Genomic DNA, 27,533 nt, shown 5'->3' with positions numbered 1-27,533 from the left:
TCCCTGCAGCTGTGGCTCCAGTGTTCATTGATGTGGTGGGCCACCAGGGCCAGGGGATTGGGCTGACCTGTCGCTCTGCAGGCTGGTTCCCCAAACCTGAACTCCAGTGGGTTGGGAAGAATCAGCAGAACCTGGAAATGGAGTCTGTAATCAACATGACCGAGGATGGGGATAACCTATATAGTGTCGTGAGTCATGTCACTGTCACTGAAGACATTGGAGACATCAACTGCATAGTGCGGAATGGCCTGCTGGAGACAGAGCGACAATCGGCCATTCGCCTCTCCGGTGAGTCTCCTTCAGCAGAAGGGGTGACCAGAGGATTGCAGGGAGTGGATGTGAGGGAAGGCTGAGTCACTTGGAGACTGCACTTGAGTAGAGCCTGTTTTTGGCACTGAGACAGGAAGTAGCCCCACAAAACAGGCTAGCCTCCAATGGCCATTAGTTAGTTGTATATTAGGTGCTTGGGCAAGACATATGTGCCTCAGAAATGCCCTACACTGCACCAAACTGACAGTGAGAGCATACCACAACATGTTCTTGTTTGTTAAGGCGCTCCAGCCATCAAACTTTGCATCATCCATGGCTTGCTCAGACACTGTTACTGCCCCAAAATGGAGCGCATCCTCCCCCAGTTCAGGGTCACAGAATCATAGAACCATAGAGCTGAAAGAGACCTCAGAAGGTCTTCAAGTCCAGCCCCCTGCTCTAGACAGGACCAATCCCAACTAAATCAACCCAGCCAGGGCTTTGTCAAGCCAAGACTTAAAAACCTCTAGGGATGGAGACTCCACTACTTCCCTAGGGAACCCATTCCAGTGCTTCATCACCCTCCTAGTGAAATGTTTTTTCCTAATATCCAACCTGGACCTCTCCTATTGCAACTTAAGAGCATTGTTCCTTAAGGAGGAGTTACGAGGAGTAACGGTAGTCTAGTTCAAAGCCTAGTTCGAACTACCTAGTTCGTGCCGCGTGTAGCCGCGCGGCACAGGGTTCGAACGAGCGGGGATTTAAAAATGGCGGAGCCCCGCTTATGCAAATGAAGCCCGGGAAATTCAAATCCCGGGCTTCATTTGCAAGTGCGGTATGCCTACATTACCCCGCTAGTTCGAACTAGCGGGGTAGTGTAGACATACCCTAAGGTAGTTCTGGAGCTGAAAGTCTGACAAAGGATGCCATTGGTGCTGAAGTCAACACTGGCACCAGCAGCCCCATTTCCATGAATCTGGCACCTACCTTAGCACCAGTCCCAATGCCGTCAGCTGCACCAGCAGCACCTTCTGTGCTGGAACCGATATTGCAGTTCCCTATTCCAGCACCAGAGATTTGCAATAGACCACTTGCACCAAGAAAAGTGCACACAAAATATAATAGGCACTGGAGCCCGAGCCCTGAGTCTCCAAAGTTTTTGCTGGTGCTGGCACCTTCACCACTGGTACAAGGATCACTGGTACCACACTTTTCAGCAACCAGACATGATGTCCCCTCCTACAGGAGACAATGGAGATCCCTATGGCACTGAGGCTTGAATTTCATTATCATGCCCTACCAAGGCATATGTCTCTTTCTCCTCCTCGCTCTTCCAGGGTCTCAGTAATACTCCAACATTATCTGCACATGCAACATATTGTGAGGGACATAGGAGTATCTTCTCTTCCATACACCCAGCCCCCAGGTGGTCACACTATGATCATCATAATTTCTACCACGACCGCCCATCTTATTGGATGACTAGCTACCGCCATCACTAACCTCCATATTCTAGACCCTGGTCACCCTAATGCTATAGATCCTCTCCCACACATAGATATGCGGCCGCTTCTGTACCTGCTCACAAGCAACACTCTCCACCACCTCAAAGTTCTTCCCTTCAACCACACCATTCGGAACCTGAAGAGGGTCAATTTATTGGAACCTGAGGAACAGCAGCCCAATACTTCCACTATAGACCAGTCCTCTTTGTCTCCGGATGAAGCTCATAGACTTTAAGGTCAGAAGGGACCATTATGATCATCTAGTCTGACCCCCTGCACAGTGCAGGCCACAGAATCTTACCCACCCCCTTCTAGAATAATCCTCTCACCTATATCTCAGATATTGAAGCCTTCAAATACTTTGAAGACTCCAAGATGCAGAGAATCCTCCAGCTGTGATCTGTATCCCATGCTACAGAGGAGGCGAAAAACCTCCAGGGCCTCTGTCAATCTACCCTGGAGGAAAATTCCTTCCCGACCCCAAATATGGCGATCAGCTAAACCCTAAGCATGTGGGCAAGACTCACCAGCCAGACACCCAGAAAGTTCTCTATAGTAACTCCTATCATCCCTCCATTGATCTATTTACCACTGATAATGAATGGTCAATTAGTTACCAAGATCATGTTATCTCATCAAACCATCTCCTTCCTAAACTCATCTAGTTTAATCTTGAAGCCAGATAGATCTTTTGCCCCCACTACTTCCTTTGGAAGGCCGTTCCAGAACCTCACTCCTCTAATGGTTAGAAACCTTCGTCTAATCTCAAGTCTAAACTTCCTACTAGCCAGCTTATATCCATTTGTTCTTGTGTCCACATTGGCATTAAGTTTAAATAATTCCTCTCCCTCCCTGGTATTTATCCCGCTAATATATTTAAAGAGTGCAATCATGTCCTCCCTCAGCCTTCTTTTGGTTAAGGTAAACAAGCCAAGCTCCTTGAGTCTCCTTTCATAAGACAGGTTTTCCATTCCTCGGATCATCCTAGTGGCCCTTCTTTGTACCTGTTCCAGTTTGAATTCATCCTTAAACATGAGAGACCAGAACTGCACACAGTATTCCAAATGGGGTCTCATCACTGCCTTGTATAATGGCACTAACACGTCCTTATCCCTACTGGAAATACCTCGCCTAATACATCCCAAGACCGTATTAGCTTTTTCACGGCCATGTCACAATGACGGCTCATAGTCATCCTATAATCAACCAGGACTCCAAGGTCCTTCCCCTCCGTTACTTCCCCAGCTTATAACTAAAATTCTTGTTATTAATCCCTAAATGTATAATCTTACACTTCTCACTATTAAATTTCACCACTTTGCTATCACTCCAATTTACAAGATCATCCAGATCTTCCTGTATGATATTCTGATCCTTTTCTGAATTGGCAGTACCTCCCAACTTTGTGTCATCCACAGATTTTATTAGGACACTTCCACTTTTGGTGCCAAGATCAGCAATAAAAAGATTAAATAAAATTGGCCCCAAAACTGAACCCTGAGGAACTCCACTAGTAACCTTCCTCCAACCTGACAGTTCACCTTTCAATATGACCCGCTGTAGTCTCCCCTTTAACCAGTTGCTTATCCACCTCTCAACTTTCATATTAATCCCTATCTTTTCCAATTTAACCAGTAATTCCCCATGTGGTACTGTATTAAATGCCTTACTAAAGTCGAGGTAGATTAGATCCACTTCATTTCCTTTATCTAAAAAATCTGTTACTTTCTCAAAAAAGGAGATCAGGTTGGTTTGGCACGATCTACCTTTTGTAAAACCATGTTGTAATTTGTCCCAATTGCCATTAGCCTCAATGTCCCTAACTACTTTCTCCTTCAAAATTTTTTCCAGGATCTTACATACTACAGATGTCAAACTAACAGGCCTATAGTTACCTGGGTCGCTTTTTTCCCTTTCTTACAAATAGGAACTATATTAGCAATTCTCCAGTCAAATGGTACAACCCCTGAGTTTAGAGATTTATTAAAAATTTTTGCTAATGGACTTGCAAGTTCATGTGCCAGTTCCTTTAATATTCTTGGATGAAGATTATCTGGGCCCCCCGATTTACTCCCATTAAGCTGTTCAAGTTTGGCTTTTACCTTGGATATGGTAATATCTACCTCCATAACTTTAGTCCCAGTTGTTAAGTTACCATTATCCCTAAGCTCTTCATTAGCCTCAAAGACTGAAGCAAAGTATTTGTTCAAATATTGGGCCATTCCTAGACTATCCTTAACCTCCACTCCATCCTTAGTAACTAGGGGTGTGTCTAGACTACATGCCTCCTTCGACGGAGGCATGTAGATTAGCCAGATCGGAAGAGGGAAATGAAGCCGCGATTAAAATAATCGCGGCTTCATTTAAATTTAAATGGCTGCCCCGATCTGCCGATCAGCTGTTTGTCGGCAGATCGGGGGAGTCTGGACGCGATGCCCCGACAAAGAAGCCTTTCTTCATCGACACAGGTAAGCCTCGTGAAACCAGGCTTCATTTCCCTCTTCCGATCTGGCTAATCTACATGCCTCCGTCGAAGGAGGCATGTAGTCTAGACACACCCTAGCAGTCCTACTTCTTCTTTTTTTCCTATTTATATGGCTATAAAACCTTTTACTATTGGTTTGAATTCCCTTTGCAAGGTCCAACTCTGCCTGACTCTTAGCCTTTCTCACTTTGTCCCTACATGCTCTAACCTCAATAAGGTAGCTTTCTTTACTGATCCCTCCCATTTTCCACTCCTTATATGCTTTCTGCTTTTTCTTAATCACCTCTCTGAGATGCTTGCTCATCCAGCTTGGTCTAACACACCTGCCTATAAATTTTTTCCCTTTTCTAGGGATACAGGCTTCTGACAGCTTCTGCAACTTTAACTTAAAATAATTCCAGTTATTCCAGTTAAAATAATTCCTCCACTTTAAGGTCCATAATTTCTTTAGTCCAATCAACTTCCCTAATTTCCTTAATTTATTAAAGTTAGCCCTTTTGAAATCAAAAACCCTAGTTTCAGATTTATTTTTGTTTATCCTTCCATTTAATTTGAACTGAATTAGCTCATGATCACTCAAGCCAAGGTTGTCTCCTACAACCATTTCATCTATGAGGTCCTCGCTACTCACCAAAACCAAATCTAAAATAGCATCTCCCCTTGTTGGTTCAGCAACTACTTGATGAAGGAATTCATCAGCTATCACATCTAGGAAAATCTGAGCCCTATTATTATTACTAGCACTTATTCTCCAGTCTATATCTGGAAAGTTGAAATCTCCCATGATTACACAGTTTCCATGAGTATTTACATAATTAAAACATTAAAGAGGTCTCTATCCATATCCAAATTGGATCCTGGTGGTCTATAACACACCCCAAGCACTATCCCAGGGGAGTTTTCTTCCCCAATGTGATTTTTGCCCAAACAGACTCTGTCTTCTCCATTCCATCACTTTTTATTTCTTTACAATCTACCTCATCTTTGATATACAATGCAACTCCATCACCTTTATCCTTATTTCTGTCTTTCCTAAACAGCACATACCCTTCAATACCTGTACTCCAGTCATGCCTAGTATTCCACCATGTTTCTGTTATTCCTATAATATCTGGTTTCACTTCCTGGACCAATTGCTCTAATTCCTCCTTTTTGTTACCTAGGCTCCTCGCATTGGTGTACAAACATCTTAATTTTTGCTGTTTGGCCTCATTCACATTCTTTACCCAATTTGGCACGGACATTATACCTGCAATATGACCTCTTAGACTAGTATCCTCCCCACCCTTCCTCATGTTCATTCTCCTACCCCCAGCTATATCCTTTCTTACTTCGTTTTCCTCCCTCTCAGTGTTAGAATCCGGCGTAGAGTCTACCTGGGCATCTCCCAACCGTCTCCCCCAAATTCCTAGTTTAAAGCTCTCTTAATCAGTTGAGCCAGCCTCCATCCTAGAAGTCTATTTCCCTCCCTACTCAGGTGAAGTCCATCCCTAGAGAACAGATCCCGGGCCCTGCTGGATGGGGAGCTGAGTCAAAGATACCCAGCTGCTGCCTCAGCTTCTCTTTCTCTCTCACTGCCCCTGCTGCTGCCTCTGCCACCCTCAGACCCTCTTGGAACCCCACTTGAGTCAGGAGCCTGCTTCTTAGACTCATCATCTTTCTCCAGCTGTGTAGTCAGCTTTACCCTTTAATGAGCTTTTCAACATGAAACCCTCTCTTCCTGCACAGGACTTCTTTGGGAGAGGCTTACACATCATGTTTCTTTTGACTACCCTGGTTTTAATGCTGCAAATCCCTTACTGAAAAATAATTCCGGTGGGTATGTCTACACTACCCCGCTAGTTCGAACTAGGGGGGTAATGTAGGCATACCGCACTTGCAAATGAAGCAGGGAGCCGCCATTTTTAAAACCCCGCTGGTTCGAACCCCGTGCAGCGCAGCTACACGGGGCTCGAACTAGGTATTTCAAACTAGGCTTCCTATTCCGAACTACCTAGTTCCCGGGCTTCATTTGCAAGTGCGGTATGCCTACATTACCCCCCTAGTTCGAACTAGCAGGGTAGTGTAGACATACCCTGTGTATGTTCAGCATCTCACCCCTACCGCCACCTCTGTCCCCTCTGTGGAACCATGTCTGGGAGGACTTTCAGTGTGCCAGACTTGTTAGGGTCTCTCACTTCCTCCTTATCAGTGCATGCAGTTTTTGGACCTGTACCCAAAATACATCTTCATCCAGGATTGAATTCCTGGTACTTTTGCTTAGTTTAGTCTGTAAATCTGCATGGACAGCAAGGCATTTTAAGACATTTTTTTATTTCAATAAGCTTTTCAAACAAAATAAAATGGAATCCCACCTAGTTTTAACTGGCAATTTAAGTGCACAAGTTTGATATTTATCTTTTTGAAATGCAGTAAAATGAGCTCGTAATACTTGTGATTTGTTAATTTCCTTCACAATAGTTTTTCAGGGAGCTTCATTTTCTTGAACAGATTTTATGTTACTGATGTCACCAATTAACAAATTTAGTGTGTGAGCAGCACAAGTGTACATAGCAATGTGATTGTATTTTTCGTTAAGCATTGATAAGGATTTCATCATTGCTGCTGCATTATCAGTGACAATGGCACCAAATTTTTCAGTGTCTATTTCTGTTATTATTTCTTCCATATGGAATATCACATACTCAGCAGTATGGAGTTCAACATCGGTTGCCACTATCTTGTAAAACGCTGGTTGGGGTGTTGATATAATAACATTTATAATAGATTCATTTCTTTGGTTGCTCCAAGCATCACACAGTAGTGCAAGAGAAGAGGCTTCAGCAATTTTTGTTTTTATAAGAGCATCAACACGTTGATATTCAGCTTCTAAAAGTCTGTTAGAAAGTGTGTACCTGGATGGCATCTTGTAAGATGGTCTTAATTTTTGCATGAAAGTAATCCAATCTTCGTTTTCAACCAGTGAAAGGGGCGATCCTGATTACAATATAGCTCATGCAAAATATTCATCCGAAACTTTGATTCAGTTTCATTCATAGAATCAAAGTTGCGACTTATAGAGTGAGACATCTTGGCTGAACTAGATGTGGAAAGTGGTGATGTAAATTCACTAGCACTATCACAGTGTTCTATAGATGTTGATGCAGCTGTTGGTTGAGGTGATCTGCTTCTGGACTCTGAGAATTTTGTTGCCTTTTCCTTGATGTAAGCAGAAGTCTTCAAACAATTGGAAATATGCTTTCTCATCCTTGTTGCATTTCTGATTTATTCAGCCTTGCAGTACTTACATTCATATAACACTTTGTCTTTAACTGTTTTATGAAGGAAATAATCCCACACATCACTTTTAGGCTTAGTTCTTCTTTTCATACTGATGAAAACACAATTACGCCTTTCACAAAAGAGAATAAATGTGTTATTGCCACTTTATATACTTTTTGTGATGCTTCCAGAAAGTTCCATAACAGTCAGAATTCCTGATTAATGAATGTTCTAGAAAGTTCCGTAACATTCTGGAACGTTCTATAATATTCTCAAACTATCTTGAATGATCAAGAAATCTCTTTAACATTCAGGGTGTTCTAAAAGTTGAATATAATATATTATTTCAAGAAGAAATTAAAAAATTAGAAAATTCTCAAAAATTCTTGGGAAATAAGCTTTTGGAGAATATTCTCAGAATATTCTTGTTCTCGGAGAATATTCTCCAGGGAATATTCTCCCCTCACATCACTACACATTACCTCTGTCTACGATGTTAGCTAGACCAATGCTGGATACTGTGTCCACTCCTGTTGTCCACATTTTCAGTTAGCATGTTGACAAACTGTAAAGTGCTCAGAAAATAGCTACAATAAGGATTAGAGGTCTGGAAACCTGCCTCCCAGTCAGAAATGTAGAAGCTCAAGTTATACTGAACTTCTCTAGACTGGCCATGATGACTGAGCTTTGGGAGTTATGTGGCAGTGGCCATCCCAACAGTAAGCTGGCATAGGCAGGGCTGGGCAGAATGGGTACGGAGCTGCTGGCTGTAGGCTTTTAGCAGCAGGACGGTTTTGGTCAGGGCAGAGACCTGGTTCTTGGGACTGATGCTACGCTGGCTTCTCTGGTTCCAATGGCTCCCATTTGTGGCTATGATTTGAGCCTGCAAGGGACGTTCCCTTCAGTCTTGGGAAATAATGGCGTCCCAGACCAGTGCTCAGCTGTCAAACCAAGTGACAAAACCTGTTTTGAAGCTCCAGGTTGAGACCGTACTCTTCACATCCTGTGCTCTCTGTTTGACAGGTGATGTCTTCCCCAGTATGTCCCCCTGGCTGGTTGCATTTTGTGCATTGTTCGCTGCAGTTCTCATTGCTGCTGGAGCTTGTGCATGTTTTGGACTCACAGGTAATGGGGCTGTGTCATTTACATATTTACAGCCCAGCCCTTTGAGGTCCTGGGCTGGGGCCTGGGAGCATCTTATTGTTTAGATATTTACCTTGGGTTGGTTTTAGAAACTAAGTCCAACTAACAAATACATTGGGGTCCTCATCTGCCTCACCTGTATTAGGAAATTGCTCAATGCCCCCTTCTTTCCCTGTCTCACTGCAATGTCTGATTCTGTCTCATAGGGAAGCGAAAGGCGTCTAAGAAGAAACTCGCTGAAAAGGAGGCTCTGTTAACTATTGGTAGGTCTCCTGCTCTGTCTCTTGAGATGTGTGAGCTCTGTGACTGTTTGGTGCATCTGTGGGCCCAGATCAATGAAACTCTGTGAATTTGGGACCTTCACTCTCCTGAGCTGCATTAATAGACAGAGCTGCAGCTTTTTTTAAAAAGTTCACTATTTAATGTATTCCACTGTGAATGTTTCAATGTTTAAGAACAGGACAGCTTTGCGTTGTGATGGTGTTGGCCTTTTCTGATGGACACTGTACACACACACAGGGAAACACCGATGACAGATGGAGAGGATGGAATGAGTAGTGTTTGGGCCACCCCTCATTACATAAGAACATAAAAATGGCCATAGTAGGCCAGTATCATGTCTGCCGACAGTGGCCAATACCAGATGCCTCAGAGGGAGGGAACACAACAGGTAACCCTCACATGATCCCTCTCCTGTCACCCACCTCCAGAATTAGGCAAATCTGGTGTCCAATACTTCACACCTGGGCTGGGTACTTATCTTAGCAGCCTGCAGACACAAGGTACATGGTTCACAGAGGAAAGAGCCTTTTATATAAATGTCAAACTGCTCAGAGTGTTGAGCAAGGCGTGCAAGATCTTCCTCATTCACCTGCCAGACAGAGTGATCAGAGTCCTAGTGGACAACATGCCAGAACATTCTACATCAATAAGTAGGAAGGGGCTTGTTTATTAGCACTTTGCCAAGAAGTGATTCATCTCAGGGATTTTGTGTTTTTAATTATATTTCTTTGGAGGTGGGGACCAGAAACGCAATCACAGACCAGCTGAGCAGGCAGTTCCCTTCGCCGCATGAGTGGGCTGTCAATTTTTTTCCAGAAGTAGGACACTCACCAGGTGGACCTGTATGCGACCTGACTGAACAGGAAATGTCACACTTTCTGCTCCAGAAAAGGTCTAGAGAAAGAGTCCCTTTTAGAAACTTTCCTCCTTCCCTGGAGGGAGGGACTATTCTATGTGCTTCCTCCCTCATTGGCTAAGTCCTGCAGAAGATCAAGGAAGACAGGGCTTGAGTCACTCTTATTGCATCAGCTTGGCCCTGCCAGCATTGGTTGGGAACCCTCATGAACCTTGTAATGTTGCTGCCCTGGGTCCTGCCTATTGAACTGGACTTGCTGTTCCAGGAACATGTCTGTCTTCTGCATCCAGACCTAGTGTCTCTTCACCTCACAACATGGATGCTTGGTGGCTGAATCTGGAAGATCAATCCTATTCAGAGAAAGTGTGACAAGTCCTCCGAAAAAGCTAAAAGCAGAGATATCTGGCAAAGTGGACTAGATTCTCAGTGTGGACCACTCAGAAAGGGAATTCCCCTTCTGATGTCACCTTGAAAATTAATTTGGACTACCTCCTCCATCTGGTCTGTACACATGTTTCAATCAAGATACACTTGGCAACAATCTTGGTCTTCTACCTGCCATTTCAAGATCACTCAGTGTTATCTCATGACATCACAGTCAGGGTTTAGAAAGGCCTTGAGATGCTCTTTCCACAAGCTTTGAGTCCTTCAGTAGAACCTTAACCTGGTCCTCTCCAGGCTGATGGGACAGCCCTTTGAAGCCAGGGTCTCCTGCTCCCTCTCACACCTATCATTGAAGATAGCCTTTCTGATAACAATAACATGCACCAGGAGGGTCTCAACTCCTTGCATTGATGTCAGAGCCACCTTACACTGTCTTCTTGAAGGACAAGGAAAGGGATAGAAAATAAGACCCAGAATATCTTACTGCCCCTGTATATAACTATGGCACGCCCACATCTTGAATACTGTGTACAGATGTGGTCTCCTCACCTCAAAAAAGATATTTTGGCCTTGAAAAGGGTTCAGAAAAGGGCAACAAAAATGATTAGGGGTTTGGAACGGGTCCCATATGAGGAGAGGTTAAAGGGACTGGGACTTTTCAGTTTAGAAAAGAGGAGACTGAGGGGGGATATGATAGAGGTCTATAAAATCATGAGTGGTGTGGAGAGGGCCGATAAAGAAAAGTTATTTATTAGTTCCCTAAATAGAAGAACTAGAGGACACCATATGAACTTAATGGGTAGCAGGTTTAAAACTAATAAAAGAAAGTTCTGCTTCACACAGCGTGTAGTCATCTTGTGGAACTCCTTGCCAGAGGAGGCTGTGAAGGCTAGGACTATAAGGGTATGTCTACACTACCACCCTAGTTCGAACTAGGGTGGTTAATGTAGGCATACGAACTTGCAAATGAAGCCCAGGATTTGAATTTCCCGGGCTTCATTTGCATGTTGCCAGATGTCGCCATTTTTAAATGTCCGCTAGTGCGGACTCCGTGCCCGCTGCTACACGCGGCCCGAACTAGGTAGTTCGGATTAGGGTTCCTTTTCTGAACTACCTCTACTTCTCGTGGAATAATAAGGAAAGGTGCCTCCCTGCCCCGGATGTCAGGATAGCTCTTGCTGTTTACTTGGATCAGAAAACGCCATTTTGTAGCTTATTCCAAGTTTTTCTTGTGTATGCCAAAAGGATGAAGGATCTCTCAGTATCCACACAGAGGAACTCTAGCCTCTTGCATCCAAACGTGCTATGCGTTGGCAGGGACACAGCCATCTCCATTGGTGAGAGTGCACTCCACCAAGACCCAGGTTTCTTTGGCAGCCTTCCTGACCCACATTCCTCTCTAGGACATTTGCAAGGGTGGAGTGGGGTTTCAGTGCATACATTCATCTCCCACTACACCATCATGCAACAGGCCAAGAAGGACCCTGCATTCATCAAAATTGTGTTGCTATCAGTATGTCTTTAAACTTCTACCTGCTTCTGGAGATACTGCTCAGTCTATGCTGAATGCACATGAGCAAGCATTTGAAGAAGAAAAGACCTGTTTTCATAACTGATGCTTTTCAAGAAATATTGCTCATGTCCATTAAACATTCTAAACTTCTTCCCCACTGTCCGAGTTTCCACCAAGAAGGAACTGAGGGGAGATATAGAAGCCTGAAAACACTTTATATTGAATGGCAAATGCAGGGGGTGCTGGTCCTCTCTGGATACTGCTGAGGGAAAATCTTCCAGCACTGGTGCATATGGTGAGCACACACACCTACCCAGAGTGGCCATGAGCAACACCTCTTGGAGAACACAAGTTACATGGCAAACACAGCCAGGAAAAGCCCTAAGGATGCCTCCTGCTCTTTCATCTCCTGTACTCTCTGTGGTGTTCTTTTGTGACCAGCATTCATTGAGCTGGGTGGGCAGGCTGGGGCTCCCCAGTAGTCTGTGCTATGCTGTAACTAGCCAGAGAGAGCGTTATGGAGTAACTAACCCCCTACGCCCCATGGTTCTACTAGCCCTGCTGCACAGCCCAAGGCCTGTTCTACACATAGCACTATGCCAGTTTAATTCATAAAGTGTTTTGAGGCCTAATTAGTTAAATTAGTGCAAGTGTGTGTGCAGAAAAGGGGTAGGGAGTGAGAAACTCCACATCTCTTGCTGTGTGTTGATGCATGTCACTGACTGCCAGCCCTGTTCCTGTCAAACCTGCTGGTTGCTCCACTGGGCTGGGAATGAGGCTCAGAGATATGTGTATCAAACCCACAGTGTGTGTGTCTGTGTCTAACACTTTTCTCTTCTCTATTTCAGAGGGTAAGAAGACGACCCTGGAATCAGGTACTTGGCTAAAAACCCTAGTAAATGAGTCTCTCTGTGGTTTCATGATATAAGAAAATAAAAAAATCGCCACGCACACTATATGCACCTTAGTGACCTTCACAATCATTACCCCCTGCCTTAGAAATAGTCAAGAACTTCAGACTTGGCAGCTCAGATTTAATTCTTAATCACAGAGATTGAAGTTAATGGCCTGGCCTAACGCAGGCAAGCTCTACACTGCCTAATGGTTCAGGTTACAGGGGTGTGAATAGCAGCACACCCAAGTGCTCCACTGTAACAGTCCCCTGAGGTTGCTGTGAAACTGCACTGAAAGGTTCCTTGCGCACATTTGCATAGTCATGTTTGAAGGGGACCAACTAGGTACTGTTCAATGGGCAGTTACAGTGCAGGAGGCTGCTGTCAGATGAAGATTAAACACCTGCAGGTAGGGTTGCCAGGTGTCCGGTATTGACCTAAAATATCCAGTATTTTCTGATTTTTTTCCCGGACAGGAGGCGTAAATATCGGACACCTGGCAACCCTACAACACACTCAGCAACTGGGCCCAGCCTCTGGCCTCCCCCTCCCACAGGTCCTCCAACACCCACAGTCCCCTTCCTCCGGACACTCTCCTTACCTGGTTCCGCAGGGAAGTGGGGTTCTGGCATGATCAAGAAAACAAAATGGCCACCTGCAAAAAGCCTAAAGACCAAGGGGAAGCAATGCCTTCCCTGGCTCTTAGTGCTCAACTGCTCCTCTGTTCCTATCCCTATTCTGACCCTACAAACACTCTGAAAGGGGCCATGCTGTTTTACTATTTTTTTTAATAACTCTCGCAGTCCTTTTTTTCTGTCCCTCAACAGAATTCTTTCCCCAGTGTTTTTTTTTTTTTTTGGTGGAGGAGGGGGTCGGTATTTTTGGTTAAATCATCTGGCAATCCTATCTGCAGGCCCAAGTGTGTGTAGGGTTGCCAGATGGTTTCCACAAAAATACCGGGCACACGTGACATTACATCACAATCTACATCACATCTTAGTTAGAAAATACCGGACGTTTCCATTTTCTCATTTCTATTTTCTCAGTTTGTTTTGTGAACAGAAAGCTCAAATACTGGATTGTCAGGTTCAAAACTGGACACCTGGCACCCTAACGGTACATCTAGACTACATGGCTCCATCGACGGAGCCATGTAGATTTGTTTACCGGGCAAAGGGAAATGAAGCCGCAATTTAAATAATCGCGGCTTCATTTAAATTTAAATGGCTGCCGTGCTCTGCCGATCAGCTGTTTGTCAGCAGATCGGGGCAGTCTGGACACTTCCCTGTCGACATGAAAGCCCTTTGTCGACCTCCCCGGTAAACCTCATCCCACGAGGCATAAGGGGGAGGTCGACAAAGGGCTTTCAGGTCGGCTCTGGAGCGTCCAGACTGCCCCAATCTGCTGACAAACAGCTGATCGGCAGAGCGCGGCAGCCATTTAAATGAAGCCGTGATTATTTAAATCAGGGCTTCATTTCCCTCTGCCGACCAGTCTAATCTAGATGGCTCTGTCGACGAAGCCATGTAGTCTAGACACGCCCTATGCATCGGGCTGTTTAATCAAGCCCTAAATAAGGGGCTTAGCAAACTTCTTAGTTCATGCAGCTCTGTGGATGTATTTCACTTCTATGGTTGCCAACTGTCTGATCTCAGAAACCTGCCCTGCCCCTTCCCTGATGGCCTATACCTGCCCCACCCTTCTCCAAAGCTCTGCCCCGCTCAGTATATTCCCCTCCTTCACTCACCCCTTGTCCCATCCTTCACTCACTTTCACAGGGTGGAGCAGGGTGAGAATGTGTGTGTGTATGGGGGGGTGGCTCTGGACTGAGGCTGTGGCAGGGGGTTGGAGTGCAGAAGGGCATGTGAGCTCTGAGAGGGAGTTTGGATGTGGGGCACTTACCTGGGGTGTTTTTTAGTCCTGGTCAGTGGCACAGAAGTGCTAAGGCAGATGATCCCTGCAAGCTCTGCCCCTGTGTTACTCCCAGAGCCAGTCAGCAAAGAACTGAACAGCCTAGTCCTTCCCCTTTCCTGAGACCTCAGCCTCCCGCTCACTACACTCCCCCTCCCCTAGTGGCTGCTCACCCCCACTCTCATTTCCACGGGGCTGGGCCAAGAGGTTGGCGTGAGGGCTCTAAATGGGGGTTCTGGCTGCGGGAGGGAGCTCTGGGCTGGGGCAGGTAGTTGGAGTGCGGGAGAAGTGAGGGCTCTGTCTGGGGTGTGGGCTCTGGAGTGGGGCTGAAGATGAGGATCCTGGGGTGTAGGAGGGGCTCCAAGTTGGTGGGGGCTCAACCTACCTGGGCAGCTCCTGGTCAGTAGAATTAAGGCTGCCTGGTGCCTGCTTGTCCTGGGGCAAACCCAGTGTCCTCATCCCCAGCCCACTGCTTCCCTGCTATCCCAGCTCTGGACTCCCCAGTCCTGTCCAGTCCTGTCTCCTCCCCTCCCCCTCTGCCCCCACAGCCTGCACTGACACCGCCTTGCACTCTACCTCGAGTCTCAAATCAACACAGACTCCAGTCCCTACTGTGCTGCTCCTTGGGGCATTTTGTGGGCTCTATTTAGTGGTTGATCAGGGACCCAACTGCAGTTTTGTGTGACCTCTCCTGTCAGTTCTGAGACCAGAGGCTCTTTGGATGTGTCTGCCCTGCAGCTGGGAGGGATGGTCTCAGCCTCAAGGTGCTAGACACAGGTGATCCCTGCTAGAGCCAGTGCCCTCAGGATAGCAGTGTGGGAGGAGCCAGGGCAGTGGTACATACCCACAGAGTCCAAGCAGGTTGGTACTTGGGAAACTGGCACAAGCTGTACATGCTACTCCTACTAGCCTGTGACTTTCAGTGCATTAGCTCAAGCAAAATCAGCACATGCCTCTCTGCCCAGACCAGAAAGCTCCCTCCCAGCTGTAGCATAGACCTATCTAGAGCTTGGAACAACCCTCACTGACCCCCTGTTGATCTCCTTTTCTTCTCTCCCCAGAGTGCAAGGAGCTGCGCGAAAGTCTCCGTAAGTTCATCCACCTCCTCATTAGAGCCCCTGGGTAGAGCAGGGAAATAATGTGAGCAGTGAAAGAAGCGTAAACAGTGCAGGGCAGAGCAGAGTGAACACTTTCTGGCTGAAATCAACCACATTGGAGTCACCCTAACCAGCGCAGAGTTGGTCTGGGTTACAGAGCATCACACAGTTCCTATCTCCAATTCTTAACTCTTTCTCCTCCCCATTTCAGATGCTGTGAGGAAGGACTTTGACGCAGGTTTGAAGGCTAAACCCCTTGTTGATGTTTCTCAGCTTTCACCCCAAGTAAATTTATGAACTTTTGTCACCTTCATGACGTCCCACCTCCCAAGCGATGGAAAGAAAAAAAAACCTGAAGAGTTTGAAGCTCCAGTTTCAATATTTTTCTCAACAACTTAGAGGGAATTTAATGCCCGTGGGTTGACAGGATTCAGGCTAACTCTACACTGGGAAAAGGTTCAGATTACGGGCTAGTGAGTAGCAAAGCGCTGCTCTGTGACAACTCTTTGTGGATGCTGCGGGTGGGAATTCAAAGGTTCCTAGTTTGCATTCACAAGCTCTGACTCTGTCAGGGCAGCCAGCTAAATTTTCACAGGGAGGTACAAAACAGCATTTTGGGGCATATTGCAGATCACACCCCTGTAGTCCCAGCTATGACATTGCTTAGCCAAGCCCTGAGCAAGGGGCTGAGCAAACTTCCTCCCTGCAATTCTATGGATACATCCCAGTGCTGACCCTGCTGCCTTCTCACCATGATGTCCTGGGACAAGACCTGACCCCTTGTATCTTGGTGTGAGCAGTAAATCCAGAGCCGCCCAGCTCCACAGAGCCCTTCTACAGCTAAACTCCTTCCAACCACTGACCCTGGAGTTCCACACTTGTGCAGATCAGCACCACTCAGGGATTGCATTGCACAGATATAGGAGACTTGAAGCCTGCTGATAGAATGTAGCAGGGAAGGCCTCATTCCTTGCTCTGCTATCATGGAGCCCCTGTTTCAGTCTCTGTCACAGCCCTAATTACCTGCCAGCCAGTAAACCTAGAACTACACTCTTGTGCAAATCAACGCCACACAGGGATAGCACAGCACAGAAATAAAAGGTCTGAGGCTGGGTGACAGGCTGCAGCAGCTCAGACTGTTGTCTATAGGATACATTTCCTAGTATATTTTCCATTCTCACCAGGGCCATCACCTCCGGGTGCTGCCTGTAGGACAATTTGTGGGCTCTGTTAAGTGGCTGATCTGGGACCTTATCTGTTGTTCAGTAACAACTGTTTTGTCTGACGTGCTGTCAGTTCTGAGACCAGTGGCTCTTTTGATGTGTCTGCCCTGCTGCTGGGAGGAACATTCTTAGCCTCAAGGAACCAGGCAGAGGCCAGTGCTACTGGAGCCAGTGCGCTATCAATAGCAGTGTGGGTGAGTGTCAGGATAGCAGTACATACCCAGAGGGTTCAAACAGGTTGGTACTTGAGCAACTGGGCCAGACTGCTGTACGTGCTATTCCTACTAGCCATTCAGTGACATTCAGCACATTAGCTCAGGAAGAGCCAGCACATGCCTGTCTGCCCAGACCAAAAAGCTGCCTCCCAGCTGTAGTATAGACCTTCCCAGGGTTTGGAACAACCCCCACTGACTCCATGTTGGTCTCCTGTTCTTCTCTCCCCAGGGCGCCAGGAGCTGCGTGAAAGTTTGGGTAAGTTCATCCACTTCCCATTAGAGCCCGTGAGCAAAATCTCCTGGTCACACACGGTGTTGAACAGAGACAGAAGCACCAATAGCACAGGGCAGGTAAACAATTCTGGGTGAAATCAGAGTCAGTTTGGAGTCACCCCAGCCCTACCGCAGCGCAGTGATCTGTGTGCAGCAGACACAGGTTCCCTGTGTCACCTGACCTTGGACAATCCAAAAGCAATGACATGTTCTGACAGATCAGGAGAAAGGGCTAAAACTTTACTGACAGGTTAGGTAGAAATAAGTTATTTCCAAATAATAACTCCCAAAAAAATGATTTCAAAGTAAGCTTATTCCTTGACACAAGCAGGAGTTATAATTTTGAAATAACAGGCTTGGGAGTGTGGATACTTGCCTTGGTACTTTGATATAACTGCCCAGTGTAAAAATGCCCTGATAGACGACTGCAAGATTACATCTCTGAGCCCTAACCCTCTGCACGTGCATCCCCGAGTTACACCTCGACTGCGGATGCTCACAAAGGGCAGTACCTTAACAGACAAGGAATGCCCCTGGGACAGAAGGGCTTTGAATGCCAGAACTGTGTCAGGAACCAGATACATCTCTTTCATCAAATGAGATGTTTCCTAAATCCCAGGATTCCTGTGTGTTGCTGCATATCATCAACCACCAGCCCAGCTCTTACTGGAGCTGGGAGCATTGGGCATCCATAACTCATCCAGTTGGTCTAAATTACAGAGCATCACACAGTTTCTGTCTCCATTTCTAACTCTTTCTCCTCCCCATTTCAGATGCTGTGTGGAAGTACTTTGAAACAGGTTTGAAAGCTAACCCCCTTGTTAATGTGTTTTTCTACTTTCACGCTTTGTGAACTTCTGTCACCTTCATGATCTCCCATCTTCCTATCTATGTAAAGAAGAAAAAAACCCAACACTGCAGAGATTGAAGCTCCAGTTTCAATATTGTTCTGAACAGTTTAGAGTGAATTTAATGCCTGTGGATTGACAGGATTCAGACTAAATCTACACTGGGGAAAGGTTCAGATTAAGGGCTTGTTTAGAGCAATGCACATCAAGGTGCTGCACTGTAACAACTCCGTGGATGCTGCGGGTCGGAATGCAAAGGTTACTAGTTTGCATTCAGATTCTCCTATCCACAGAGAACTGTGTCAGGGCAGCCAGCTCCATATTCACAGAGGAGCTACAGAGCAGCACTTTGGGGCGTATTGCAAATCCCACCCTTGTAGGCCCAGATATGACACTGTCTAAATAAACTCTGACCAGGGACTGAGCAAACTTCCTCCCTGTAATTCTGTGGATACATCCCAGTGCTGACCTATAAAATATCTGTTGTGCCAGTGCTGGGATTCCTGTCTTGCACACGGCCCTGTGAATCCCCTCAAACCCCAAAAGCCCACACTCCAAACCCTGGGTTACTCATGGTGCTGCTCTTGCCCATTGTTCCTGACTGACTTCATGGATGCTGTCCCTTCCCTTTACTTCCCAACCCTGCTCCCTCCTCACCATGATGACCTGGGACAAGATCTGACCCCTTGTATCTTGGTGTGAGCTGTGAATCCAGAGCTGCTCAGCTCCACAGATCCCTTTTACAGCTAAACTCCTGCCAACCACTGACCCTGGAGTTCCACACTTGTGCAGATCAGCACCACTCAGGGATCACATGGCACAGATACAGGAGATTTGAGGCCCAGTGCCAGGCTGAAGCAGGGAAGGCCTCTCTCTACAGGATCCTTGTTTTGTGGTGATGTTTCCTCTCATTCCCTGCTCTGCTGTCACGTAGCCTCTGTCCCAGCTGCTGGAGCCATTCCCCAGCTAAACACCTGCCAGCCAGTAACTCTGGAGCAGTGGTCACAAACCAGTTGATCGGAATCTATCGGTAGATGCTGGAGTCTCTGACAGGTGATCTTCCTTGGTTTGGCCAAGAGGCTATCACCTGCCAGCACTTCAACTTACCCTGCCCCCACTGCTGCTCATCTCCTACCCTTTGCCTTGGAGCTGACTCCTCACCATGTCTGGGAGCCTTCTGCTTTCTAGGAAGGGTGGGGGAGGTAGAGGAGAGGCGCTGATGTCAAGGTTCCCCCTCTCCCACCCTGTATCCCATCTCCACAGAGATGGGTCACAACAGGACTTGGGATGGAGTTTGTTGGTTGCTTTTGGGAGTGGTGCAGGGCCAGGGCAGGGTGAGTCTGTCTTATCCCCACTGCACCACCACCCAGTAGCCACCCAATTAGAACCTACATCCTGAAATCCTACCCCAGTCATGATGAGCCCCTCCTGAACCCCAAGCCTGTGACCTAACCCCAAGCACCCCTGCATCCAATACCTTCTGGCACCCGAACTTCCTGTCCCAAGATCAGCTCAGAGTCCCTCTCATAGTCCAAATCCCATAATCCAAGACAAGAGCCTGGACCCCAACCCGCTGCCCCTGCCTGGTGAAAGTGAGGGAGGATGAGGGAGAGAGAATGAAGTTAGCAGGGGCGAGGCCTCAGAGAAGAGGCACAAAGGAGGCAGGGCAGCAGTGTTTGGGTTTGAGGTAGATCTTGGATTGCACTTAAATTCAAAAAGTGATTTGATGCTTACAAAGGTTGGAGACCACTGCCTTAGAGCTACCTTCTTCTGCAGATCACCACCACGAAGGGACTGCACAGCACAGAAACAGGAGATCATTAACAACAGTGTTGTCTGACATGCTGTAAGATCTGAGACCCCTGGATCTTTGGGTGCTTCTGCCCTGCAGGCTGGAAGTGACCTTTTTCCCCAATGAGCCAGTGTGCTAATGATAGAAATGTAGAAGGTGCCAGGGCAATGGTACGTACTCAGAGGGTCCAAGCAGGTTGGTTCTAGAGGAGCTGGTGCAAGCTGCTTTATGTGCTACTCCCACTAACTTTTGACTTTGAGCATTTTAGCTCAAGCAGAACCAATGCCTGCCTGCCCAGACTGAGAAGCTCCCTTCCAGCTGTAGCATATACGTGCCCAGAGTAACTGCACTCGGAACAACCCCCACTAATCCAATGTCGGTCTCCTTCTGTCCCAGAGAAGCAGAAGCTGCTCAAAAGCCTGGGTAAATTCATCTAACTGTTCATTATTACTGCTGCTCAGCAGCTCCCAGCCAAACATAATGCTGAGCAGAGACAGAAGCACCAATAGGCAGGGCATGGGTCAGTGAGGAGTTCTGGCTGAAATCAAAGTCACATTAGATTCACCCCAGTCCCAGTGCAGCGCAGTGAGCTTTGTGCAGCACACATAGAGTTACTCTTTTGGGCCATTTTCCAGAAAGTTGAGATGAGGTAGAGACCAGATTCAACTTTGAGGCCAGAGCCAGATCACAGTTCAGAACTGTAATCCTCTTTAGTTCCATTCCTATGTCAGTTGTTGTGTAAATCGCAAAGTTCCTGCACATTGGTGCCCATCATTAACCACCAGCCCTGCTCCTGGCAGAACTGCTGGGACTGGGAGTGTGGGGCATCTTTAACTTACCCCAGTTATTATGGGTTACAGAGCATCGCCCAGTTCCTTCCTCTATCTCTAACCCTTTCTCCTCTCCATTTCAGACACTCAGAAGGAGGCCTTTGAAGCAGGTACTCAGCTAACTTCCTTGTTCCTGTGTTTCTATCACTATTCTTCCTTGTTCCTGTGTTTCTCAGATCTTTTCTATTCTGACACTTTTGTTGTCAAAAACTGCCTTTTGGTGACAAAATAGTGAGAGCCTTTACACTATAATGCATGTTTCGTTGGGAAAATCCTTCAAGTTCTGATGAAAAAACCTTCCAATCCTGTGAAAAATGTTTGTCTTTCCCCCTTCCTTTATTTTCAACCAAGAGCCAGTGTGCTTCCTGTTGTCTGTTTTCTTGAGAGAACTGCTTTGTGCCTCTATCCCACAAGGCCTGTCCTGATGGCTATGCTCAGTGTTTTGTGATCTCTGCTGCCCTGGAAGCCTGTGCCCCTCCCCTTTCAAAGCTCCAGGAAGTATCTGAATGCTGAGTGAGCTGCTCTGTTTGTGGCAAAGAACAAATAATTGGAGTGCTCCTGTTCTACTCCGCTAGGAACACAAAAGCAGGCAGGCTGCTGCTTCAAGGGGACAGTTGGAGATACTGCTGTGCTGCTTTGATGTTTTTCAGCACTGAGAGCTCACAGAGCTATGAGGGAATCCCAAGAAGCACCGGGATCAGTTCTGCCTTCTCATAAAACTGAACTGTGGGATACGTACTCACATAGCTCTGCTCTATCTGTCCACAGGGAAGCTAGCAATATGATCATGAAATGTTGACAATGGGAGTCAGAAAAACTGGTTGGATGGGTGTTCACTTTTAACAACCTTTGCATGTCCACAGCACTTTTATGGCCAAACCTTCCCAGTGTAGACTTAAACTTTGCTTTCATGCTGTGAGTAGATAGAAAAATCCCCAAATACACTGCATGGACTTGTGTCACCTTCTTGATCTTCCCCATCCCTCTGCTGTGGCGAAAAAATAAAATGCAGAGTTTGAAGCTCAAATATCAATATTCTCCTTTACAACTGAGAGTGAATTTAAAGCCTGTGGGTTGACAAGATTCAGGCTAAGTCTACACTGGGAAAAGAATCAGGTTACGGGGTAGTGAATTCAATGCACATCATAGCACTGAACGGTGTTAACTCTATGTGGATGCTGCAGGTGGGAATTCAAATGTTCCTAGTTTGCATTCACAAGCTCCTACTTGCAGAGAACGATGTCAGGGCAGCCTGCTGCATCTTTACAGCGGAGGTACAAAGCAGAATTTTGGGGCATATTACAAATCACATCCCTGTAGTCCCATCTATGATATTCCTAAGGCAAGCCCTGAGCCAGGGGCTAGGCAATCTTCCTACTTGCAATTCTCTGGATACAACTCAGTGCTGACATGTATATATCTGCTGTCCTAGTGCTGGGCTTCCTGCATTGCACTTACTTCTGCTCGTGCCCCTCAATCCCCAGAAGCCCACGCTCCACACTCTGGGTCACCCATTGCACTGCTCTTGCCTATTGTGCTCTACTCTCTACGTGCCTGGTTCCCCCATCCTGGACTTCAGAACCCTGCCCCCTCCTGCCACTCTGCCCTGGGACAAGACCTGACCCCTTGTATCTTTGTGTGAGCTGTAAATCCAGAGCTGCCCAGCTCCACAGAGCCCTTCTACAGCTAAACGTCTGCCAAACAGTGACCCTGGAGTTCTACACTTGTGCAGTTCAGCACCACACAGGCATTGCACGGCACAGACACAGACGATTTGCGGCCAGGTGACAGGCTGCAGCAGGCAGGCCACTCTCTACAGGATACATTTCTTGTAATGATGCTCCTTCTCCTCATTCCCTGCGCTGTTGTCATGGGGAGGAGCCATGTCTGGGGCAATTGGTAAGCTCTGTTTCTCTGCTTCTCCATAACCTTGTCTGTTGTTCATTATCAACAGTCTTTTTTGGCATGTCCTGCCCATTCTGCAACCCTTCACTCATCAGGAGTGTTGATGCTACAGCTGGGAGTTCTCTTGCTCTGGGATACTTGCCTCTTAGCTCAAGTAGAGCTAGTGCGCTAATAACATCGCTGTGGCTGGGATACCGCAGGAAGTGGCTCAGGGCAGTTGCCCAAGTAGCTATCAGGGGATATGAATGGGATTGTACTTGAGCAGCAGCCCAAGCCATTAAACATGCCATCCCCTGGCTATCCTGCTACTCCTAGCGCATTACACGAGTAAAGCTCCTACTTGTCTGCCTGCTTAACCTGGGAAGCTCACTCCTGATTGCAGGAGAGATGTAGCTCAATTTGGAACATTCCCATAGCGCTGTGTATACAACCAGCCAGACTGAACCAACATTTGTCTCCTTTTGTTTGCAGAATGCCAGAAGCTGCGTCATGAGATGGGTAAGTCCACTCACGTCCTTCGTGGAGCCCTGGGGAAGAGACACATGTAGAGCTGAGCAGATCTAGAAACACCAAGAATACAGAGCAGAGTTCAGTGGTCCCGGTGGGTCAAAACCTGACTCACACCACATGTCCGAGTCCCATGGCAACACTGTGAGATCTGTCCTCTAGTCACAGGGTTACCTGCTCTCATGTCAGGATGGACAGACAGGTGTTACCTGTCCAGTGTCAATCCAAAGCCAATTACATGTTCTTATGGAATAGGAAAAAAGGGCAGTTGCATCTGACACATGACAGCTGCCATGTTTTCTGCACCCTATCTCAGAATATGGAGACGAGCAAGAGACCAGATTCAGGTTTCCATTTCCATGTAATGTACCTGAGAAGAGATCCAAGCAATGAGCTCTGATCCTCTGCATGTCCATATCCTAGTTAGAGCTGGAAGGCCTAGTCTGAGGTTTCAAAGGGCTGTCAGCAACATAGAATTGGGCTGAGAAAATCACAGCTGTATCCGGATCCAGACCCATCTCTGACACCAAGATTAGATGATTTGTAAATCCCAATGCTCCTGTGTGGTTTCATATCACTAACTGCTAGCCCTGCCCCAATCAAAGTTCTAGCTCCTGGTGTTTGGACTGGGAGTGTGCCTATGGGTAGCTGTAACTAACCCCAGTTGTTATGAGGCACACGGCTTCACACAGCAAGTCTCTGTCATTATCTCTTTTCTCTTCATTTCAGAGACTGTGGAAAATGAGAACATATCCCTGAAATCAGGTACTGGGCCAACCTGCTCGTTAACATGTGTCTGGACTGTCGCCGTGTGATTATATGGAACTATCCCTGCATGCATAGTATCAACCTGAGTCACCTTCATGGGCATCTCTCTGTGCCCTGGAAAGAAATGAGCACGAAAAATGTAGCAGTTCAGATTTCATCAGCATCCTTAACCTTTGCTAGTTAATTTATGTGTGTGGGATGGAAGTCCTCAGCCAAATCTGCTTTGCCTAATGGCTCCAACTTCGGTTGTGTGAACAGCAATTTGCACCAAAGTGCTGCACCACATTAACCCCATGCGGATGCTGTGGGTAGGAATTCAAAGCTCCCTAATTCGTGCTACCATTGTTCTATTGGAACAAGGCCATGTTAGTGAAAACTAAGTTCTGTTTCCTGTACACCAGCCCCATGCACACAGCACAGTCAGAGAAGTGGTTTGAAGTATCGTGCAGACCAGTCCCCTATAGGCTAAACTATGGGATTGTGTATATAATCCCTGAGTCGGGGGCTGACCAAACTTCCTCCATGCAGTCCTGTGGATATTTCTCAGTTCTGACCTGTGAAATATCTTCAGTCCCAACCGTGAGCCCCTGTGTACTCCCACTACTGGTTGTGTCCCACCCTGCCCAGCCACAATCCCCCACTGTCCCTGCCTTAGGCTACTCAGGGAAATTTCAGTGTCCTCATCCCAGCCCACTGCCTCTCTGCTAACCCAGTGCTGAACTCCCCATTCCTGTTCAGTCCCGCAGCTCCCACCCACCACCCCCCTTCACTCTAGTGTGGGGCCTCAAATTAACATACACTCCAAACCTTACTGCCCTCTGGGCGTGTTCAGCGAGGTTTGCTCTTACAGCAGCCAAATCCTATTTTTTCTATAGGAGCTGGGACAGGTCCAGACCCACGACTTTAGGGATGGGCACTAAATCTAGGACCACACAGCCCCTGGAGCCCTTGTCCAGCTGTACACCTGCCAGCCAGTTACACATTTGTGCAGATCAGCAGCACACAGGGATTGCACAGCACTGAAATAGGAGGTCTGAGGAATGCCAGGCTGCAGCCACATCGCCCTCACTCTGAGGGATACATGTCCAGCTGTGATGCTTCTTGTCCTCATTCCCAGCAGGGCCATCACCTCAGGGTGCTTCCCTTGGGACAATTTGTGGGCTGAGTTTCGGGGCTGATCTGTACCTTGGCTGTTGATCATTAACAACAATGTTGTCTCATATGAACTGTCTGTTCTGAGACCCCTGTCTCTTTGGGTGTCTCTGTCCTGCAGCTGTGAGTTACCTTTTCCCCCCCAAGGAGCCAAACACAGGCTAGCACTGCTGGAGCCAGTGCACTAAGGTATCAGTGGACTGTGTGCAAGAGCATAGTGGTGTGTGCCCAGAGGGTCCAAGTGGGTTGGTACTAGAGCAGCTGGCCCAGACTGCTGTCCATGCTAGTCCCACTGTCCTGTGACTTTCAGCGCCTTAGGTCAGGAAGACCTATCACATGCCTGCCTGCCCAGATTGGGAAGCCCCCTCCCAGCTGTAACATACATGGATCCTGAGATGGGAACAACTTGCCCTGAATCCATTTTGATCGCCTGTTCTTCTCTCCCCAGAGTGCCAGGAGCTGGGTAAAAATCTGGGTAAGTCCACCCACCTCCCCATTAGAGCCCCTGGGCAGAGGCTCCCTGTCACACATGGTGCTGAGCCGAGACAGAAGCACAAAGAGCGCAGGGCTGAGTGAAGAGTTCTGGCTGGAATGAAAGTCACATTGGAGTCACTCTAGTCCCAGTGCACCGTGGTGAGCTCTGTGCAGCAGACACAGGGTTCCCTGCCCTTGTGTCTGATCAGACAGACACGTGTCACCAGGCCTGTTACAATCCAAAGCTTGGGACATGTTCTGATGGATCAGGAGAAGGGAGCATCTGCTTTTGATAGATGACTGTTGGAATGTGGCTCTTTTGGGCCTTTTCCAGAAACTTGAGATGAGGTAGAGACCAGATTCAGCTTTGAGGCCAGAGCCAGATCACAGTTCAGAACTGTAATCCTCTTTAGTTCCATTCCTATGTCAGTTGTTGTGTAAATCCCAGAGTTCCTGCGCATTGGTGCCTATCATTAACCACCGGCCCTGCTCCTGGCAGAACTGCTGGGACTGGGAGTGTGGGGCATCTTCAACTTACCCCAGTTATTATGGGTTACAGAGCATCGCCCAGTTCCTGCCTCTATCTCTAACTCTTTCTCCTTTCCATTTCAGACACTCAGAAGAAGGCCTTTGAAGCAGGTACTTGGCTAACTTCCTTGTCAGAAAACCTGGTTGGATGGGTGTTCACTTTTAGCAACCTTTGCATGTCCACAGCACTTTTATGGCCAAACCTTCCCAGTGCAGACTTAGACTTTGCTTTCATGCTGTGAGTAGATAGAAAAATCCCCAAATACACTGCATGGACTTGTGTCACCTTCTTGATCTTCCCCACCCCTCTGCTGTGGCGAGAAAATAAAATGCAGAGTTTGAAGCTCAAATTTCAATATTCTCCTTTACAACTGAGAGTGAATTTAAAGCCTGTGGGTTGACAAAATTCAGGCTAAGTCTACACTGGGAAAAGAATCAGGTTACGGGGTTGTGAATTCAATGCACATCATAGCACTGAACGGTGTTAACTCTATGTGGATGCTGCAGGTGGGAATTCAAATGTTCCTAGTTTGCATTCACAAGCTCCTACTTGCAGAGAACGATGTCAGGGCAGCCTGCTGCATCTTTACAGCGGAGGTACAAAGCAGAATTTTGGGGCATATTGCAAATCACATCCCTGTAGTCCCAGCTATGACATTGCTTAGGCAAGCCCTGAGCCAGGGGCTGAGCAATCTTCCTACTTGCAATTCTCTGCATGCAACTCAGTGCTGACATGTATATATCTGCTGTCCTAGTGCTGGGCTTCCTGCATTGCACTTACTTCTGCTGGTGCCCCTCAATCCACAGAAGCCCACGCTCCACACTCTAGGTCACCCATTGCACTGCTCTTGCCTATTGTGCTCTATTCTCTACATGCCTGGTTCCCCCATCCTGGACTTCAGAACCCTGCCCCCTCCTGCCACTCTGCCCTGGGACAAGACCTGACCCCTTGTATCTTTGTGTGAGCTGTAAATCCAGAGCTGCCCAGCTCCACAGAGCCCTTCTACAGCTAAACTTCTGCCAAACAGTGACCCTGGAGTTCCATACTTGTGCAGTTCAGCGCCACACAGGCATTGCAAGGCACAGACACAGACGATTTGCGGCCAGGTGACAGGCTGCAGCAGGCAGGCCACTCTCTACAGGATACATTTCTTGTAATGATGCTCCTTCTCCTCATTCCCTGCGCTGTTGTCATGGGGAGGAGCCATGTCTGGGGCAATTGGCAAGCTCTGTTTCTCTGCTTCTCCATCACCTTGTCTGTTGTTCACGATAAACAGTCTTTTTTGGCATGTCCTGCCCATTCTGCAACCCTTCACTCATCAGGAGTGTTGATGCTACAGCTGGGAGTTCTCCAGCTCTGGGAGCCAGGCCTCTTAGCTCAAGTAGAGCTAGTGGGCTAATAACATCGCTGTGGCTGGGATACCGCAGGAAGTGGCTCA

General features: G+C 47.2%; 1 protein-coding gene across 1 annotated transcript in view; it reads left to right on the top strand.

Moving 5' to 3' along the window:
- Positions 1-27,533, top strand: part of LOC142823745 (uncharacterized) — a 76,973-nt gene that overhangs the window by 15,620 nt on the left and 33,820 nt on the right. The window contains exons 4-13 of the mRNA XM_075915065.1: positions 10-288; positions 8,524-8,625; positions 8,850-8,906; positions 12,527-12,553; positions 15,544-15,570; positions 15,791-15,817; positions 17,247-17,273; positions 18,064-18,090; positions 20,844-20,870; positions 23,137-23,163. Of these exons, the coding sequence (XP_075771180.1) occupies positions 10-288; positions 8,524-8,625; positions 8,850-8,906; positions 12,527-12,553; positions 15,544-15,570; positions 15,791-15,817; positions 17,247-17,273; positions 18,064-18,090; positions 20,844-20,870; positions 23,137-23,163 (627 nt within the window). The remainder of the gene's footprint in view (positions 1-9; positions 289-8,523; positions 8,626-8,849; positions 8,907-12,526; positions 12,554-15,543; positions 15,571-15,790; positions 15,818-17,246; positions 17,274-18,063; positions 18,091-20,843; positions 20,871-23,136; positions 23,164-27,533) is intronic.

This window comes from Pelodiscus sinensis, unplaced genomic scaffold (genome assembly GCF_049634645.1).
Source record: "Pelodiscus sinensis isolate JC-2024 unplaced genomic scaffold, ASM4963464v1 ctg34, whole genome shotgun sequence".
Classification (NCBI taxonomy): domain Eukaryota; kingdom Metazoa; phylum Chordata; order Testudines; family Trionychidae; genus Pelodiscus; species Pelodiscus sinensis.
This window is presented reverse-complemented; position numbering and strand designations above follow the sequence as displayed.